The sequence below is a fragment of the Paroedura picta genome, chromosome 6 (assembly GCF_049243985.1).
Source record: "Paroedura picta isolate Pp20150507F chromosome 6, Ppicta_v3.0, whole genome shotgun sequence".
Taxonomy (NCBI): domain Eukaryota; kingdom Metazoa; phylum Chordata; class Lepidosauria; order Squamata; family Gekkonidae; genus Paroedura; species Paroedura picta.
In genome coordinates, this window is record NC_135374.1 from 122,888,238 (window position 1) to 122,906,566 (window position 18,329).

At 51.6% G+C, this 18,329-nt stretch overlaps 1 protein-coding gene across 2 annotated transcripts in view; it reads right to left on the minus strand.

Annotated features, from left to right (window-relative positions):
- Positions 1 to 4,163: 4,163 nt before the first annotated feature.
- TNFSF11 (TNF superfamily member 11) overlaps positions 4,164 to 18,329 on the minus strand; it is a 29,186-nt gene continuing 15,020 nt past the window's right edge. For both annotated transcript variants that reach the window (XM_077344062.1, XM_077344063.1), the window contains exons 3-5: positions 9,323 to 9,371; positions 9,137 to 9,235; positions 4,164 to 6,195 (exon numbers count right to left, since the gene is read on the minus strand). In XM_077344062.1, coding sequence (XP_077200177.1) covers positions 5,777 to 6,195; positions 9,137 to 9,235; positions 9,323 to 9,371 — 567 coding nt within the window. In that variant the 3' untranslated portion in view covers positions 4,164 to 5,776. The remainder of the gene's footprint in view (positions 6,196 to 9,136; positions 9,236 to 9,322; positions 9,372 to 18,329) is intronic.

Genomic DNA, 18,329 nt, shown 5'->3' on the forward strand with positions numbered 1-18,329 from the left:
TTGCTCACCTTCTTTAGCTAGCCTTTAGCTGAAAACCTATGAAATGAGCCCTGAGACGGGGAATGAATGACCCCCAGTTTCTGTGTAGAAAGGCATGTTCCGGAGCTGAGTCCGTGGGTCCAGAATAACTACTGACGCTCCCTGTGGGCGTGGCCTGGCTCCTCCTCGCCTGGACCAGAGTGGGTGTCAGTGGCAGCTTCATGCGAGGGCACAGGTCCCAGTCCAGCAATGTAGGTTCAGGTCTGTGGTAACACAGGAGACAAGCCATTGCTGTGTTTTGTGACAGCCACTTTCCCACACTGAGTTTCTTTTCAGGCTCTCTTCAGAGGAGGAGGCATATTCCCGAAAACAGTTTTGGGCTGCAAGTCTGCAATATACCTATCTTACTTTGATTTACACAAATTGAGTCAAACGCTTGAGTCAAGGCATGTCATGTTTCCATTGATGCGAGTTAACAAGGAATCCTTGATGCCTCTTCTGAAATTCTAAATAAGTCACAAAACCGTAAGATGGGTTGAAGAGCTGGTTTGGAATTCTTGTCAGACAAATTTGATCAAAACATTACGAGAACCTTGAACTGGGAGCAGAATCAGGCACGTGGCCACCAGTCCCCTTAGATGGCGGCAGTCCAGGTGGGCCTTCTGTGGTCAGGCAGCAAGAACCTCGCTCCGGCACAGAAGCTACGGAAGCCATACGGATCACTACCCAGCTTCCCTCTCATGCCTAACGAAGTGATATATTCCGTGTTCATATTTGTCTTCATCATTTTCTGCAATTGCATATTTGCTCTTTTTAAAAAAGAACTGTAAGACACTAGATCTGTCCCCCCCCCCAGAAATGCCAACCCAAAAGGCCCAAAGCCAAGAATGAACTCCACGTTCCTGCCCCACCCCACCAAAGACGGCTGACCCACATGGAGCACTTGGGGAAGAAAGGTGACCATCTCCCTTTCTCCCCACTCCTGGCCCTAAGCAAGAACTGCAGATGCTAGATTCGTCTCCTCTGATCCGAAGCCTCTCTGAAACCAACACGGCAAGCCCCAAAGGTCTGGTGAAAGTTCAGAAATCCCTACTGGCTTTCCCTCCTCTGACAAGACATCATCCAACATTTTGGCTGGCCTGGCATGCGAGAAAAGAAATGTGAAGCATCCATTCCTTGACCCACCCTGAGGACAGCTGAGAGAGAGGAACAGGGAGGTAGAGAGGGGCAGTGTCCGTGTCCTGCCCACTGCATGGGGAACAAAACACAAGGGTCTTAATGAGCAAAGGAATTAAAATATTAGTGGCAGGTCATTTGCATCTCAGTGGCCCAGAAAGTCAGCACTGCTTGCATTGATTCTGCAAATGGGAAGTGCCACCAAATCTAGCCCAGTGCCCATGACAGCCCAGAATCGCCTGGCTGGCCCAATCTCATAGGTTCTGGGAAGCTAAGTAGGGCCGGTCCAGGGTTGCCCCACTGAGTCAGGCAGCAGCAAACTGCCTCTGAATGTCTCTTGTCTTTGAAAACCGTCGAGCAGCCTTCCTCAATTTTCTTACCAATGAGAAACCCAAAAGACCACAGAAGTGCCCCTCCCCCCCTCAAGAGACAGAAGTGGCTTCCCAAAACCACAGAAGTGGCCCGTTCGTGCAGGATATGGGTGCGAAGCAGCGCTGTGGACACTCCCACCAAGGGCCCCTTCCCTTCCCAACCCCTCCAGGGGCACATCACTGGGCATCTGGGGAGGGGGGGAAGCAGCAGATTGACAGGACCATATATCATCCAATAAATGTTTAACAAATTTTTAAAACATACATATAAATTAACTGACTCCCACCCATTCAGGAAACCCTTCCAGAGCTGTCAAGAAACCCCAGGGTTTCGCAAAGCCCTGGTTGAGAAGCCCTGCCCTGCAGGGTCACAAAAAGTTGGATGTGACTTGGCAGCTCTCTTCCCAGCCCCACACATTCAAAGAAGGCACAGAGAGGAAGAATGCCTCTGGGAGGCAGCTCCACGGCATACCGGGGTGATGACATGCACAGAGTGGCCACTACCTCCCTGTAATCTCAGCAATGTTCAGAAAGCAGCATCGCTGGTCAGGGGTCGGGGGTGCACACATAGCCCCTTCCTCCACCTGGTCACACGCTGCAAATGGCCAGGTGACTGTGTGAAGGTGGGGGAGGGGTGGTCAGGGTGCTCCCACCTGCTCTCCCTCCCTGAGTGTTCGGCAAATGCTGTGTTGCGTGTCACGCATGCTCTGCCGCTTTTGGCATCCTCCTTTGCCGACTCTGCCACACCAAACTGTCCTAGTTCTGCATCTGTTCTAGTCCTCTGAGCGAGTCGGTAGAGCTAAGTGTACTGAGAAAGGATGTGAAGGCAGAAATGAAAGGGAAACCACAAACTCCTTTTTTCTTAGAAATGTGTTTATAAAAAAAGAATTGTAACATTCAAAAGTAATGCATATTGAGAAGTACAAAATAATTTGCAAATTTAAACTTCTAAATATTTGTTGTGGAAAAGGTGACTTTACAAAAACCTATTGACAGCATGTACAGTTTGTAGCATCTCTAATGAGATCACCATCTCTGCCGGATAATTACATAAAGACTCTTAAAGCTCCAGCTGCCTCCATACCTCTTCTCTAATCCGAGTGACCGGCTGCCGCTCCCCTCCCAAAGTCCCCCCGAAGATGGTTTGCCCCTGGGGAGATGCCTTCAGAAGCCTTCAAAGGACTTTGCTAGAAAAGTAATTTGGGAGCAAAGCCCAACTGTGAAAGACCCTGGGAATTGTCAACTGTCATCATGCAGTAATGCAGGACTCCTGACTTCTCAGTAACATTGATAATATCAATCCAAAACTATTAAATTAACAAAAAAACATATACATATATTACATTTGCTAATGGCAAATGATCATTCTTAGCTGCAGTTTTTTCCCCGCTGGGATTTCTCAAAAGTGCTCCAGGCATCCATATCTGTACATCAAAAAGTTTCCAAACATTAAATATACAAACACTTTGATTTTAAATATTTTGTATCAAATACTTTAGGACAAATATAAATTACAGTATTATTTTCAAATAACAAAAATTACATCTGAAATATAACTTGGTATCACAGAATATAAAAATACCTATTTTGCCTTTTTTGGACTCACAATTAAGTGAGTGGCAGCTCCAGCCCTCTGGGCAAGGCCAGGGCTTCGAGAAGACCCCCCTCCCAAAGAGCTCAGACCACCAGCCATGCTGCAGGACACTCTGCTAATGGCAAAGAAGCACGTTCTGAATGAGGGGGGTATGACACTCTTGCCCACGTGTTCTACGATGCTTTGGGGCCATGCCCGCTGGCATGACCAGAGAGAGGGCAGAAAGTCCCAGGTATCTGCAATCCCCGGCATCTCCAGTCCACAGGACATGTGACAGGAGGATCATTTTCTGCCCCAGGCAGGCCTCTGAGAACCACCATCTGTCAAAGCAAACAGCAGGAGGCAGATGGACCAGTGGTCTGACACAGTATGTGACAGGGAGTCATTCTTCAGGCTTTCTGCAATAATCAGGGACATTAAAGGGAGAGGGCTTACCAATGAACGCATGCGGGGGTACTGGGAAGTTAGGCTGATTGTACAACAGGGCATGAAGGTTCAAAAGGGGAATTAAAGCTGAGCCAGTTGGCCCTCTTTACCAAATTGCTAATTGCTAAATTGTGTAAAACTGAACTAGTATCCGTTGACAAAGAATGTCAACCACTCTTTCCACGTTCTCGTGGATAGCCAAGCTTTTTTCAACACCTCTTCATGCTTGATGAAGACTCAGTGGCAGAGTACCTGTTTGGCTTGCAGAAGGTCCCAGGTTCAATCCCCGGCAGCATCTCTGGTCAAAAGGGCTCAGGAAGGAGGGGATGGGGAAGACCTCTGCCCGAGACCCGGGAAAGCACTGTCAGTCTGAGCAGACAACAGTGATCTTAATGAACCAAGGGAGGTCTGATAAGGCCCTTATGATAATTGGGAGCGTCTGCCATGGTTAAATGCAGGAGATGCAGGAGCCAGCAAGTCAATCCACGGATCATTTGCAGGTTTTTCATTGCGGAGAAAGAGACCCACCCTTTAGAGAAGGGGGTAGTCAAACTGCGGCCCTCCAGATGTCCATGGACTACAATTCCCATGAGCCCCTGCCAGCATTCGCTGGCAGGGGCTCATGGGAATTGTAGTCCATGGACATCTGGAGGGCCACAGTTTGACTACCCCTGCTTTAGAGCAACAGGGGAATGACTTCTAGTGATGTCAGCGGCTACCCAAACGTCTGAGAAAGGCTGCTTAACCCCTGGGGAGCTTTTGTTTAACCCCCTGGTTGGGAATCTCTGTGCTAGACAAACCCAAGGGGCCTCTAGGGGGGTTCTGTCTGCACAAGCTTCAGGCTCCTTTCACAGAAGATGGGCCAACAATGCGAGAGGGTGACATTTGGACACAGAGATGAAGCCAACTATGGCTGTATCTGTATGATAAATTTCTCTTTCAAGCATGTTCAAAAAATACCTTAACTCCAAAACTGAAATGGCTGATCCAACCATCAGCATTAATGCCAGAGCATTAACTTGGGGAGCTGTGTAACTGATCTCTCCTTACTGAACTACAGAGCAGCTACACAAATTCCCTCGTATTGCAGTAAACAGGACAGAAGATAATAATGTGGGATGGTAGGTGAATTTCCCCCAGGGCCAGGCTGGGTTCCAGAGATTTTTGGCGGTGGGGGGAATCAGTTGGGCATGAAAGTGGGGTCACTGTGGGTGGGCAGGTAGTTGTGAGTTCCTGAAATGTGCAGGGGGTTGGACTAGATGACCCTGGATGTGCAAAGTCAAGTGCTGGTTCATGGCCAATGGTTCCAAAATGTACACAGAACCCATTTCCTGGCCATGCACAGCCCTCCGGAAGGCTGAGGGGAGGGGGGAAGAGGCAATCAAAATCAACAAAGGCACATAGGTAGGTACAAAATACATTAGATATAATTCTGCCTGCAGAAGAATTGGGGGAGGGGGACTGATGGATCCCATGCAGAATTTCCATGAATGGAACAGACAGGGATTTCCGCCAGCTTCCCCGCCCACTGCAGATCCCCCCAACATGTCCCTTTTCCGCCAGGATCCGTGCTTCAGGGGGATTGAGAGGGAATGACTTTGCATCCTGCTGACGGAAATCCGTTCCATCCGTGGAAATTTTCTGTGGTCCGAGCAGGTATTTCCATCTCTGGAAAATATAAAAACTGAGAATGACAATTCCTTTTTACATAATTCTAACATTTCCCCTAAATCCCCCTAGAAACCTTTACACCAGGAAAAATACGATTTTCTTTTTCCAACATTTTCATGGACAAAAATTATTGCTACTTATTTTCATATTGCTCTCAGTGCATCTGTCACTTCCACGAGTAACATACAAAGCAAAATTAAATAGACAACCCAAAAACTCTATTTCAATCGTTTTTCAATCGTTTTTAAACCTGGCTTCTGTTTTTGTTCAGATGCAAAAATATACTTTGAATTTGAAAGTGTTTTAAAAACCATTTATGGACTATTCTGGACCAGGTATCAATTTAGATTCACATGACATCCCCTTCAAATAACCACAAAATCTACGATTGAACTTTGGCACTGACACTTCCCAAACTACATAGGATGCACCTGAAGCTGCATCAAGCTGACTCTCAGAAATTCTTATTCGTGTACAACTAGATTTCACACCCTGATAAGAATATATCCAGCTGAAAAGAACATGACATTTTTCTACGAACAGCTTCTCAAATCAGGCCTCAGTCAATGTCCCTTATTTTGAAGGCCCCAAAGTATGTTCCTTCTGGATTGCGATCCAACAGGGAAGGATTTGATACCTGGATTCCAATCTTCTCGCCCGATTTCAATTTGAAAAATCCTCCTATGTTGACAGAATAAAAATGGAATTCTGATTTTCCTGACCAGTACTTGGTGCTTCCCCCCTTCATCAGGACGACCGAGGTCTTCCTCTTCACGTCGGTTTTTGTCACATACACCATCAAGTGCAGATCTCCGGCTATCTTCCCCTGCGTTTCATGGTGCCGGAAGCCAATGTTGGCATACAGATAGTAGAAGCCATCGTCTCTGGCTATGAGCCTCCCATCACTGAAGGTCATGTTGACCAGATTGGCCCAGCCTTTGTCGTGGTGCCAGGATGTCAGGTTCACCTTGTGGGTGCCTAAAGGGGGGGGGGGCGGGACAATTAATTTTGCTCCAGTTCCACATCTTCATTAGACAGCCTGGAAATATCCTCTGTGCTGCTTTCAGGGGCCACACTTGACCACCTCTCAGAGAGAGCCGGGGCCTTTAGAAACAGTCTCCCTGGAAAGGCCTCCACCCACCAGCCGCCCCCAGTCACCAGGACTTTGTGTGCATTCAGCGTCAGCAAAAATTGTGTGCCCTGTACACAGTCAGTAAAGCATAATGCACACCACAAATATATTGTCCGGGCACAGGACTTGCCCTCCAAAGGTTTGTCATTTAATCCTCTTTAAAGAGCACCTCTTTCTATAGCCCAATGGGCCTGCCGCTTCGCTGCAGCAGGTTTTGGGGGACAGCCTTACAGTGGCTGTGCTCCTTCCTCAGGAACTGGACACACAGTGAGGGAGGCGTTGTCACATCCCAATCAACTGTCTAGTGGAGTTCCTCAGGGAGCAGTCCTCTCCCCCACACTATTGAACCTCTTTATGAGCCCTCTGGCCCAGTTGGACCAGAGTTATGGGCTGGGGTGTCACCAATTTGCGGATGACACCCAGCTGTATCTCCTGATGGACGGCCACCCGGACTCCCCCCCCCCGATACTTTCACCAGACGTTTGAAAGCCATAGATGGGTGGAGGTCCTGTGGCTGGGTAGGAAGGCAGCAGATCAGGAAGCACGCCTACCCAGCTTGGCCGGTGTGCAACGTAACATCTCACCCTTCACCAGGAACCTGGGGGTGATCCTGGATGCCTCCCTTACTATGGAGGCCCAGGTCACAGGAGTAGTGAGCATGGCGTTCTTCCATCTTTTTATTATTATTATTATTATTATTATTATTATTATTATTATTATTATTATTATTATTATTATTATTATTATTTATTTATTTATTTCCCGCCACTCCCTTGCGGCTCATGACAGGTCATAGCATCCCAGAATCCCCATTAAAACAATAATAATGTTACCAATATTACCGGCATGGTGAAGAACGGCAGCTCAACTTCCCCCCCTCCCACTACTGGCGGGTGGAGAGGAGGTCCTGATGATGTTTTACTTCGGGTCTGAATCCCGAGTCCCCGGGGGGGGGGCGTAGATCTATCTTACCAGCCCCGGCCTCAACCATAGACCTGGCGGAAGAGCTCCGTCTTGCAGGCCCTGCGGAACGTTGGAAGATCCTGCAGGGCCCGCAGCTCTCCCGGGAGCTCAATCCACCAGGTAGGGGCCAGGACCGAAAAGGCCCTGGCCCTGGTCGAGGCCAGGCGTGCTTCCCTGGGGCCAGGAACAACCAGCAGATTTTCACCCGCAGAGCGCAAGGCCCTGCGAGGGCCATAGGGCGATAGGCGGTCCCTCAGGTATGTGGGTCCCAACTCGCGTAAAGCCTTGAAGGTTAGAACCAGAACCTTGAACCGGATCCGGGCAGCAATTGGCAACCAGTGCAGCTGCCTCAGCACTGGCTGGATGTGGGCCCTCCAAGATGTGCCAGTGAGGACCCTAGCAGCTGCGTTTTGCACTAGCTGAAGTTTCCGGATCAAGGACAAGGGAAGGCCCGCGTACAGTGAGTTACAGAAATCTATTCTGGAGGTGACCGTTGCATGGATCACTGTGGCTAAGTGTTCGGGGGACAGGTAGGGCGCTAGTAGTCGGGCCTGGCGAAGGTGGAAAAACGCCTGGTCTGCTACTTTTTTGACCTACGTCTCCAAAGTCAATGGTCACACCCAAATTCCTGGCCTGGGACGTGATGGTGAGTTGCGTCCCTGCCAGGGTGGGTAAGCGCGCTTCCTGATCCCGCCCCCTACGTCCCAGCCACAGGACCTCCATCTTGGAGGGGTTGAGTTTCAGGCGACTCTGCTCAAACCATCCCGTCACTGCTTCCAAACATCTGGCGAATGGTTCCGGGGGGGGGAGTCCGGGTGGCCGTCCATGACGAGATAGAGCTGGGTGTCATCAGCGTACTGGTGGCAACCCAGCCCGAAACTCCGTACCAGCTGGGCGCGCATAAAGATGTTGAATAATGTGGGGGAGAGGACCGCACCCTGGGGGACCCCGCAAGGGAGTCTATAGGAGCGCGAGAACTCATCCTCCACTGCAACCCTCTGGGTCCGGTCCTGGAGAAAGGAGCATATCCAGCGTAACGCTAGGCCAAACGAAGCTACTAGTACCCTACCTGTCGTCAGATTGTTCCGCCACATATATCCATGCAATAGTCACCTCCAGCACTGACTTCCTTAACTCGCTGTACGTTGGCCTGCCCTTGTCCCTGACCCAGGAATTGCAGCTGGTGCAAAATGGGGCTGCTAGGGTCCTCCCAGGAACAACTTGGAGGGCACATATCCAGCCTGTGCTAAGGCAGCTGCATTGGTTACTGGTTGTGGCCTGGATCCGTGGCCCGAGGTAGGTTTGCCTGGCCTCAATCTGGTGTACTGAGCTCCCGGGAGGACTAAGGGCCCTCCCGGAACTGGAGTACATGCCAAACATCAGTAAAATGCAGTCTCTTGAATATCACTGTCTTCTCCCCTATGTCCAGGCAAAATGACATGCCCATCAAATATGTGGTACCAATTAAAAGGCCTCGCCAGGTGGTAGTTCCACCTGTGAAGGAAGGCCCGCATTCCTGCTCTCCATTCACTAAGTGTCAGTGTATCACGGCTTACAGTGTCCTGCCACCCCCCAATGCACCGGAAGGCTCACCTGCCTAGGCCACCTGGTTGGCCCTTCAGTCCCAAGGGGTGGGGGCTCTGTCATGGCTCTGTCATGGCTACAACTATGGATTGTTTGGACATTATGCCACACCACAGTTAATGCAAACATTGGTTCTTAGCCTATTTCTGGAATTCAGATGTCACCACAAATTCCAATTAAGCTTCCTGCAGTTTAAATGAGTAGAAGCAGCGGCAGCAGCAGCCCTAGAGGGAGCCTCACCCGCAGGGACGTTGTCGGCGTCAATGAGCAGATGAGCCAGTGGAGCTTGGCTGAGTTTCTTTGGCCCGGACAGGTCCAGCCACGAGGTCTCCATGGCATCTACAAACAAGGCAGTGTGTTAAGGTCAAAGGACCTCAGAAGAGTTTTTTTTAAAGATTTCCCATCATAGGCCACACCAATTCTTACATTTCTCAGATCTGGGCTGGTTTCTCCCAACAATAATGCGCTGCACTTCCTAAAAATGAAAGAAAGAAGCCATCAGACCCAAGCTGTGATTGTTTTTTTTATAAAAGTGTAGCAGTTCATGCCAGCCTGAAAAATCGCACACCCTGTGCCACGTTGGTCTCAAGCAGCACAATAAAAGCAGAGTCCAGGAGCACCTTTGAGAACCACAAAGATTTATTCAGGGCGTGAGCTTTCAAGTGCAAGCACTCTTCCTCAGACTAAGAACTCCTTACATGACAGGGAGTATATTGCAAAAATTAATTCTGTTACATTAGTAAACTGTGTCACACATCCAAATACAGCCAATGATAATTCTTAAAACAGCCAATCAATCCCTTGGAATTCAATTGTCCTTTACAAAAACACAAGGAGAGACCAAACTGCCTGTGTCAGGGATCAAAGGCCCTCACCTCCCCATCTGCTGCTTGCCCCATCTGTCTCCCTACAACTGTGAAAATTCCTGCCAGGGAATTGCTGGTAACTAACTATCCCAAAAGAGCCTCTTGTGGCACAGTGTGGTAAGGCAGCAGACATGCAGTCTGAAGCTCTGTCCATGAGGGTGGGAGTTCGATCCCAGCAGCCAGCTCAAGGTTGACTCAGCCTTCCATCCTTCCGAGGTCAGTAAAATGAGTACCCAGCTTGCTGTTGGGGGGTAAACAGTAATGGCTGGGGAAGGCACTGGCAAACCACCCTGTATGGAGTCTGCCATGAAAACGCTGGAGGGCGTCACCCGGTGCTTGCACAGGGGGTACCTTTACCTTTAACTATCCCAAGAACAGGGAGTCAAACTCAAAATTCCATTCCATTACCATTACCTTACAGTCACATTATCACAAATAAAATAAATAGTGAGGAATATGGATACACGAGTTGAACAAGGTTAGCATGAATAGTGAGATAAAAAACCTTTGTCCTTGTTGAGACCTGGGTATGTCATAGTTTTGAGTGTTATGATAACTTGCATTTCTGCAATCTCCCTTTCTTCTTTTTATCTCACTATTCATGCCAACCACGGGCAGCAAGAGCCCACCTGGCTTTCACTACCTTCTGCCTAAAATCTATGGCAGCCCAGGCTGAACAGCCACCCTCTTCTCCTTCTGCAACTGGCAGGAAGACTTATCTACACCAGGAAGCCACTGCATCGTGTTTCCTCCTACTGGCTGTCAATAATCTAGGTGAGGAAATGCAGACATGATGCCCCCATCTGTGCCACATAATGAATTTCTGGTAAGGCCTTGGAGGAGGAGCGTGTCTCATGGCTTAAGTGCCACTCTTAACACACCCCTGAGGGCTTAACACACTTAACACACCCCTGAGGGCCTCCTCCTCCAACCGGCTTGCCTGTCTGTCCAAAAGGGACAGCCAATCGCCTTCCGTCCCCCACCCCTGACCACCCCCTCCTCCTTCCACTTCCCTCAAAGGCTCAGAGGCTGCAGAAAAATGAAACGCACACCTACTGGATGGGGGATACACTTCTAGGTAACACTGTGTGTGAACGAGACCTTGAGGTACTTGTGGATTGTAAACTAAATATGAGCAGGCAGTGTGATGCAGCGGTAAAAAACACAAATGCCATTTTGGGCTGTATCAACAGAGGCATCACATCAAAATCACAAGATGTCATAGTCCCATTGTATACGGCACTGGTCAGACCACACCTGGAGTACTGTGTGCAGTTCTGGAGGCCTCACTTCAAGAAGGACGTAGATAAAATTGAAAAGGTACAGAGGAGAACGACGAGGATGATCTGGGGCCAAGGGACCAAGCCCTATGAAGATAGGTTGAGGGACTTGGGAATGTTCAGCCTGGAGAAAAGGAGGTTGAGAGGGGACATGATAGCCCTCTTTAAGTATTTGAAAGGTTGTCACTTGGAGGAGGGCAGGATGCTGTTTCTGTTGGCTGCAGAGGAGAGGACACGCAGTAATGGGTTTAAACTTCAAGTACAACGATATAGGCTAGTTATCAGGAAAAAGTTTTTCACAGTCAGAGTAGTTCAGCAGTGGAGTAGGCTGCCTAAGGAGGTGGTGAGCTCCCCCTCACTGGCAGTCTTCAAGCAAAGGTTGGATACATACTTTTCTTGGATGCTTTAGGATGCTTAGGGCTGATCCTGCATTGAGCAGGGGGTTGGACTAGATGGCCTGTATGGCCCCTTCCAACTCTATGATTCTATGATTCTATCCCTACCCCTGCCGGTGAGTCTAACAGCTGCCTTTCCAGGTCCTGGGGGGAGGGATAGGCCATCTGCAGAGTTCTTCCACCTCCCCCCCAATCTAGCACCCACCGTATTCCTGAATGCAACAGGCTTGGCCCCTAGTGGTAGACATAAGTCCACATGCACAAACCCCTACAGCAAAGACAAAGTGGCTGTATGTTGTTCACAACTGATGCTGAGATCAGAAGCATTTATCTTGCAGGAAATGCACTGATGTCTATCCTCAGGAAGGAAACTGAAAAGAAAGCATAACGCTACTGTTCAAAACATTCATAAACAAGGTAAAGGAAAATGGGCCAGTAAGTCTTTTAAATTAAAAAAGCACTATTGTCGGGAACCCGCTTGCTAACTGAAAAAACAGGGTGCCCCTTTGAAGAAAACGTCACGCCAGGCCTGGTGAACGATACAACAGGAACAAGCTTTATTTCAGCAACGTGGAGTCCGCTGGTATGGAGTAAGAGCTTCCACCGAACTCCAGGTGGAAGCTCCCTTTTATACAAAACCCACCTCCTTAGGCTGTATTGCCCCACCCAGTACTTGCGGAGGGAACATGCTGATACAATCATGACTCATGCACATATGCGAGGTTTTCCGGGGTTCCTGATGGCCCATTTTCCTGGAACAAAGGGCCATCTCCGGGCCCTTGTCAAAAGGTGGAGGGGGACATTGAGGTTCTTTAGCGGCCATTGCCACCTCAACGATCGGGTGGGGCGCCCAGCTGCCGGCTTGCCTATGATCACCATGCCCTACCTCCGTGATCGCGGGCGCCTCTGATGGCGGGGTTCGGTCCGGTTCCCAAGCCACCAAGGACCGAACCACGACATTCTGCCCCCCCAAAGGTCCATTCTCCAACCCCCCGGGACGGCCAGGATACCGCTTGTGGAAACGTTCAGTGAGTCGGGGCGCAAGGACGTCCGCTGCCCAGACCCATTCCCGGTCCCCCAAAGCGAAGTCCTTCCATTCCACGAGGTACTGCAACTTCCCCCTGTGGAGTCTAGAGTCCAGGATATCCGCCACCTCGTGGTGCTCCCCCCCCGGCAGGACCTCGGGCGCTGGCGGGGAAAACACGGGGTGCCAAACGTCACCGTCCGGAGTTTTTTTTAGAAGGCTCACGTGAAAGACGGGATGGATGTGCCGGAGGTTCTTGGGGAGCTTGAGCTTGACCGAAACTTCGTTGATCGGGGCCAAGACCTCGAAAGGCCCCAAAAACCGAGGGCCTAGCTTCTTGCTGGGCAAATTCAACCGTAGGTTCCGGGTGGAAAGGTAAACTCGATCCCCCGGTCGGATCTCTTCAGCTGGTCGTCTCTTCCGGTCGGCGTCCTCTTTCTGCGCTGCCTTGACTTTGTGGAGCTGCTCCTGCAGCGACTTCCAGCAGCTCCCGGCACGCTTCCCCCACTCGCGAAGGTCGGCCGATTCCCGGGCGGGGACCTCTCCAAGCTCCGGGAAGTGTCTCAGGTCTGTCCCGTAGACGACGGCAAAAGGCGACATCTCCGTGCTGCTGTGGTCTGCGTTGTTGTACGCGAACTCGGCCAGGGGGAGCAGGGGCACCCAGGTGTCTTGATGATAGGAACCGAAACACCGCAAGTACTGCTCCAGTACTTGATTAACCCGCTCGGTCTGCCCGTCCGTCTGGGGGTGGTAAGCGGAGCTCAGCCCTTGCTCGATGTCTAACAGGCGCAGGAAAGCTTGCCAAAACCGGGACACGAATTGTGAGCCCCGATCGGAAATCACCTTGTCCGGCAGCCCGTGCAGTCGGAACACGTGATCCAGGAACATCCGAGCCAACTGTGAAGCACTGGGGACACTGGCGCAAGGAATGAAATGGGCCTGTTTGGAAAATAGATCTACCACCACCCAGATCACCGTTTTCCCCTTGCTGGGAGGCAAGTCTGTTATAAAGTCCATGGAGATCACTGACCACGGCCGGGTCGGGACCTCGAGCGGGTGCAGCAGACCTTTCGGCTTGCCAACCCCCGGCTTGCAGGTCAGGCAGACAGGACAACCACTGACGTAAGCTTTTGTGTCCCGCCGCAGACTGGGCCACCAAAACCGCCGCCGGGCCAACTTCCAGGTTCGTTGCGGAGGTCCTCCGCCCGGCGTGCCTGCTGGGGGCGTGTCGCACCTCCCCCCTGGGAGAGCCCGCGGTCCTCCCCCCCTTGCCGTTGGCACGCTGCTGCGAAATGTCCTGACCCCCCGCATTTCAGGCACAGACCTTCCCGGCGTCTCCTTTCCCGCTCGGGGTTCGGGGGTCGTTTGGGGCGAGAGTTGTCGGGGCCCGGTCTCGGCGCCTCGGCTGACCCGCCTTTGGCCTCCCGGGGGGGTGCGGCGGCCCAACCCAGGCTGGCTTCCAGCTTGGCGACCACAAAACACCACCCCTCCAGTGTAGACACATCTTCTTCCGTCCCCTTGATCACGGCCCATTCCCTGAGCTTCGGGTTAAGGCCCTCCCGGAAGTACTCGATTTGGGTCTCCTCGTTCCAGGAGAACACCTTGCCTGCTTCCCTCCGGAAAATGTCTATATAGTCCATAACCCCCCTAGTACCCTGTCGAAGTCCCTTGATCCGACTCTTTGCCTTGTCCTCAGCCTGGGGGTCCTGGAATCGTCGGCGGAGCGCGACCACGAAGTCCTGCAGGTCCCGAGTTGCCGGGTCGCCGCGCTCGGCCAACCCTAGGTACCACTGACCCGCCTTGCCCTGGAGACACGAGGCCACCCCCCAGACCAAGTCCTCGGAGTCCTCATACCGGTCTCCATACCTCCGGGCATGCGTCAGCGCGTGGAGGAGGAACTGCGGGAGGTCGTCCGGTGTCCCGTCGAAACGCGCCTTAAGCTCTGGGGGGGAACGTTTTGGAGAGTAGTCCGACCCCCTCCGGATCCGGGATTCTCGGCGTCCGCCGTCTCGTCCTGCTCCGCTCCACCGGCTACCAACTTGCCCAACGACGCCGTGCCGCTCCCTGCCTTGCACGTCGCTCCTGCGTTGGTCCGGCTCTCGCCGCCCCGTCGGCTCACCCGCTCCCCCGAGATCCTCTGCTGTCTCGCCTCTCCGCTGGCCGTCTCGCCTACTCGGGACTGAAAACTGCTCCGGGTCGGGGTCCGGGGCCCGCTCACCAGTGCCGGGCTCGTCCTCGTCGCTGGAGACGTCCTCACTCGACGCGATCCCCTCCGCCGTTGTATTACCAGTCCCTCCGGGCCCGGCCCGAGCTTGCTCACGGGCTTCAGCTGCCTGCAAGCGCCTGGCCAAGTCCGCCATGGCCCGCCGCAGGTCCTCTAGGGATTCCTCAGGTCCTACCGGGCGAAGCGCCTGCCTCAGCTGGGTGTCCCAGGTTGGGGCCAACCCCCCAGACCTCGGCGCGCTCCCCGCCGTGCTTGGGAACCCCATGGCCCGGCGCCTTCCCTTGGCCGCCGCTGCCGAGGGTCTCGGGGTCCCGGACAGCTGCTCCTGGCCCCCCGATTTTCGGAGGAAATCTCCCGGGGACATTAAACTCATGTTCCCGGGGTTCGTGGGGGTCGAGACCGCCCCGTTGCTTGAAAACGCCATCTCTGGATCCGTCCCGATAAGCGCTCGGATGCGATGCCGACCCTGGAGTTCGGTGGGAAGCTCTTACGATGTCGGGAACCCGCTTGCTAACTGAAAAAACAGGGTGCCCCTTTGAAGAAAACGTCACGCCAGGCCTGGTGAACGATACAACAGGAACAAGCTTTATTTCAGCAACGTGGAGTCCGCTGGTATGGAGTAAGAGCTTCCACCGAACTCCAGGTGGAAGCTCCCTTTTATACAAAACCCACCTCCTTAGGCTGTATTGCCCCACCCAGTACTTGCGGAGGGAACATGCTGATACAATCATGACTCATGCACATATGCGAGGTTTTCCGGGGTTCCTGATGGCCCATTTTCCTGGAACAAAGGGCCATCTCCGGGCCCTTGTCAAAAGGTGGAGGGGGACATTGAGGTTCTTTAGCGGCCATTGCCACCTCAACGATCGGGTGGGGCGCCCAGCTGCCGGCTTGCCTATGATCACCATGCCCTACCTCCGTGATCGCGGGCGCCTCTGATGGCGGGGTTCGGTCCGGTTCCCAAGCCACCAAGGACCGAACCACGACAACTATACAATGCCAAAAGTAACAGAATCAGTATAGCAATACATGGAGACACACAAAGTGCAGGACTGGAACGATACAGGTGGCCTTTAGCGACTCAACTGCTGAAAGGCAAGGAGCAAAGATGGGAACGGTGCTGGAAAATAGAAGGGGGAGGAATAGACCCAGCAGCTCCTCACTGACATCTCAGACCTTTCCCCTTTGCCTTAAAACAATCCCCACAAAGTCAAGACAATGACTTGCAGGATTCAGATGCGACCCGGCTTCCAAACCATTTGCTGCAAAAGCATCAGGCAGGGACCCATCTAGGGGCTGCTTTCCTGGGACACTTTCCCTTCCATTCCCACTCCCCACAGCACACACACAAAAACCCATGGACTTTTGAGAGACACCCTGACAATCAAGCACTCTTGTAGGAGTCAGCATTTCTTCATGCAAGTTTGGAGGCCAAGCCCATCAAGCGCTCTGTTGCTATGGGGAAAGGCAGTTAAGGTCGGAGCACTGCTGGGCTGGGAGCCCTGCCAAGGTGTAATGGGGGGGGGGGGAGTCTCTCCATGAACTGCCCCAAGGCTGTGTTTGACAATCACTCTCCCCTGCCAAAGACAGAGTGTGGTTAGTGACTCCAAGGCCACCCAAGAAAGCAGCAAGGAGAAGGGAAAACAGCCCTGCGTTGCCTGAGCCGGAGCAAATTTGTTAAGCTGGAAAATTTGCAAGTATGCTGGAACAAGAGGGATCTCTGCTAAATGCAACTTGGGCCTGGCCCACAGGGGCAGAACATGCAGTGCCAAGATCTTCATTTTCAGAGGGAAGCACGGTTGGCCTGCAGTGGGATTTGCGTTGGATTCCAGCAGCACCAATTCTTTCGCATCCTTTAACAACTCTCAAAAGCTCTGCTCTGTCTCTCAGATGCTACTGGGCTCTAAGTCAGATCTAAACGATTTTAATGTCAATGTACAGCATTAGAAAACAAGTTCTGTGCATGTGGAGATCCTGCATTAAGAGTGCCCCAATTAATCACCCAAGCCTTTGAATGTTTAAATATTGGTCTGATACTCCCTTTCTCTCTCCTTCCACTGAGCAGCTCTTGGAAGTGGGGAGGTGCCAGAGAACACACTCCCAGTTGTGTGGCCTTGGTGTTCTCTGGGCAGGCCATCCCGCCAAGGCCGTAGAGAAAGCCCTGGGCCACCTGGTTGCAGTTAACTGCAGTACATAATGCTCTAAGGAAAGGTGGCGCAGGCTTGCCTGCAACAATTTGTGATTGGGTATTGAATCATAAAGTTGGAAGGGACTTCCAGGGTCATCTAGTTGAGCCCCCTGCACAATGCAGGAACTCACAACTACCTGCCGACCCACAATGACCCCAATTACATGCCCAAATGATCACCACCACCAAAAATCTCCAGAATCCAGCCTGGCCTGGAGGGAATTCACCTACCATCCCACAGTGGCAATCAGCAATTCCCTGGGGAGGCAAGGAAGGGCCCCAAGAGACAAACCCTGGCACATCCCTTCCTGCCCACCCACTCACCATCTGCCTAAGTTCATAAAAACATAAATTCTGTCAGATGACTGTCTAGCCTCTGCTTAAAAACTTCCAAAGGAGGAGAACCCACCACCTCCAGAGGAAGCCTATTCCACTGAGGAACTGCTCTGTCAGGAACTTATTCCAGATGTTTAGCCAAAAATTCTTTGGAATTAATTTCAACCCACTGGTTCTGGTCCAACCCTTTGAAGCAACAGAAAACAACCCTGCTCCATCTTCTCTACGACAGCTCTTCAAATATTTGAAGATGGTTATCAGATCACCCCTTAGTCACCTTCTCTCCAGCCTAAACAAACCAAGCTCCCTCAATCTTTCCTCCTACGACTTGGTCTCCAAACCCCTCACTATCTTTGTTGCCCTCCTCTGGACATGCTCCAGTTTGTCCACATCTTTCTTCAATTTTGGTGCCCAAAAATGAACACAGGACTCCACATGAGGTCTTAGCAGAGCAGAGTACAGTTATCTGGATGCTATACTTTTAATACAGCCCCAAATCCCATTTGCGTTTTTAGCCACCGACTGACACTGCTGACTCATGTTCAGTGTCTGGTCTACTAAGACCCCCAGGTCCTTCTCACACATATTACTGCCCCCAGGGTAAATCCCCTCTGGAGATGGGCCAAGAGGGTAAAGGGCGATATGCTTTTGACTGGAAGCCTGCTGATGGTCCAGGGGAGGCAGGAGACAGGGACCAGCACCCGGGGAGTAACTTAAGTTAGGACTGTCTGCTAGGTGTTATTTTCTGTTGCTGCTTGGTTTCTTGTCCATTATTACTCGCCTTATAATTGTGTCTTAATTTCTTTAACAAAACTACAAAAGACAAGTTATGTCATTTGTGCTCTCATACCTTGGGGGACCAGAATAGAGGAGATGCTACTCTGTTCTATTCTTACAGTGTATCAAAGTAGTTTCAAAGAATCTTTAAAATTAAGCGTATCTAACTTTATCCACAGGAGGCTCTAAGTGCTGAAGAACCAGCAGCAGTGAGGGAAGCATTAAAACACCGGCCTCCCTCGGCAGGTAAGAGCCAGGCTGCAAACAGGCTCTGAGTCCGGGGTTTCCGACAGAGAGCGAATCCACACAGTCTATGGGAATCAAAGCAGCCGTTTGGCAGAGA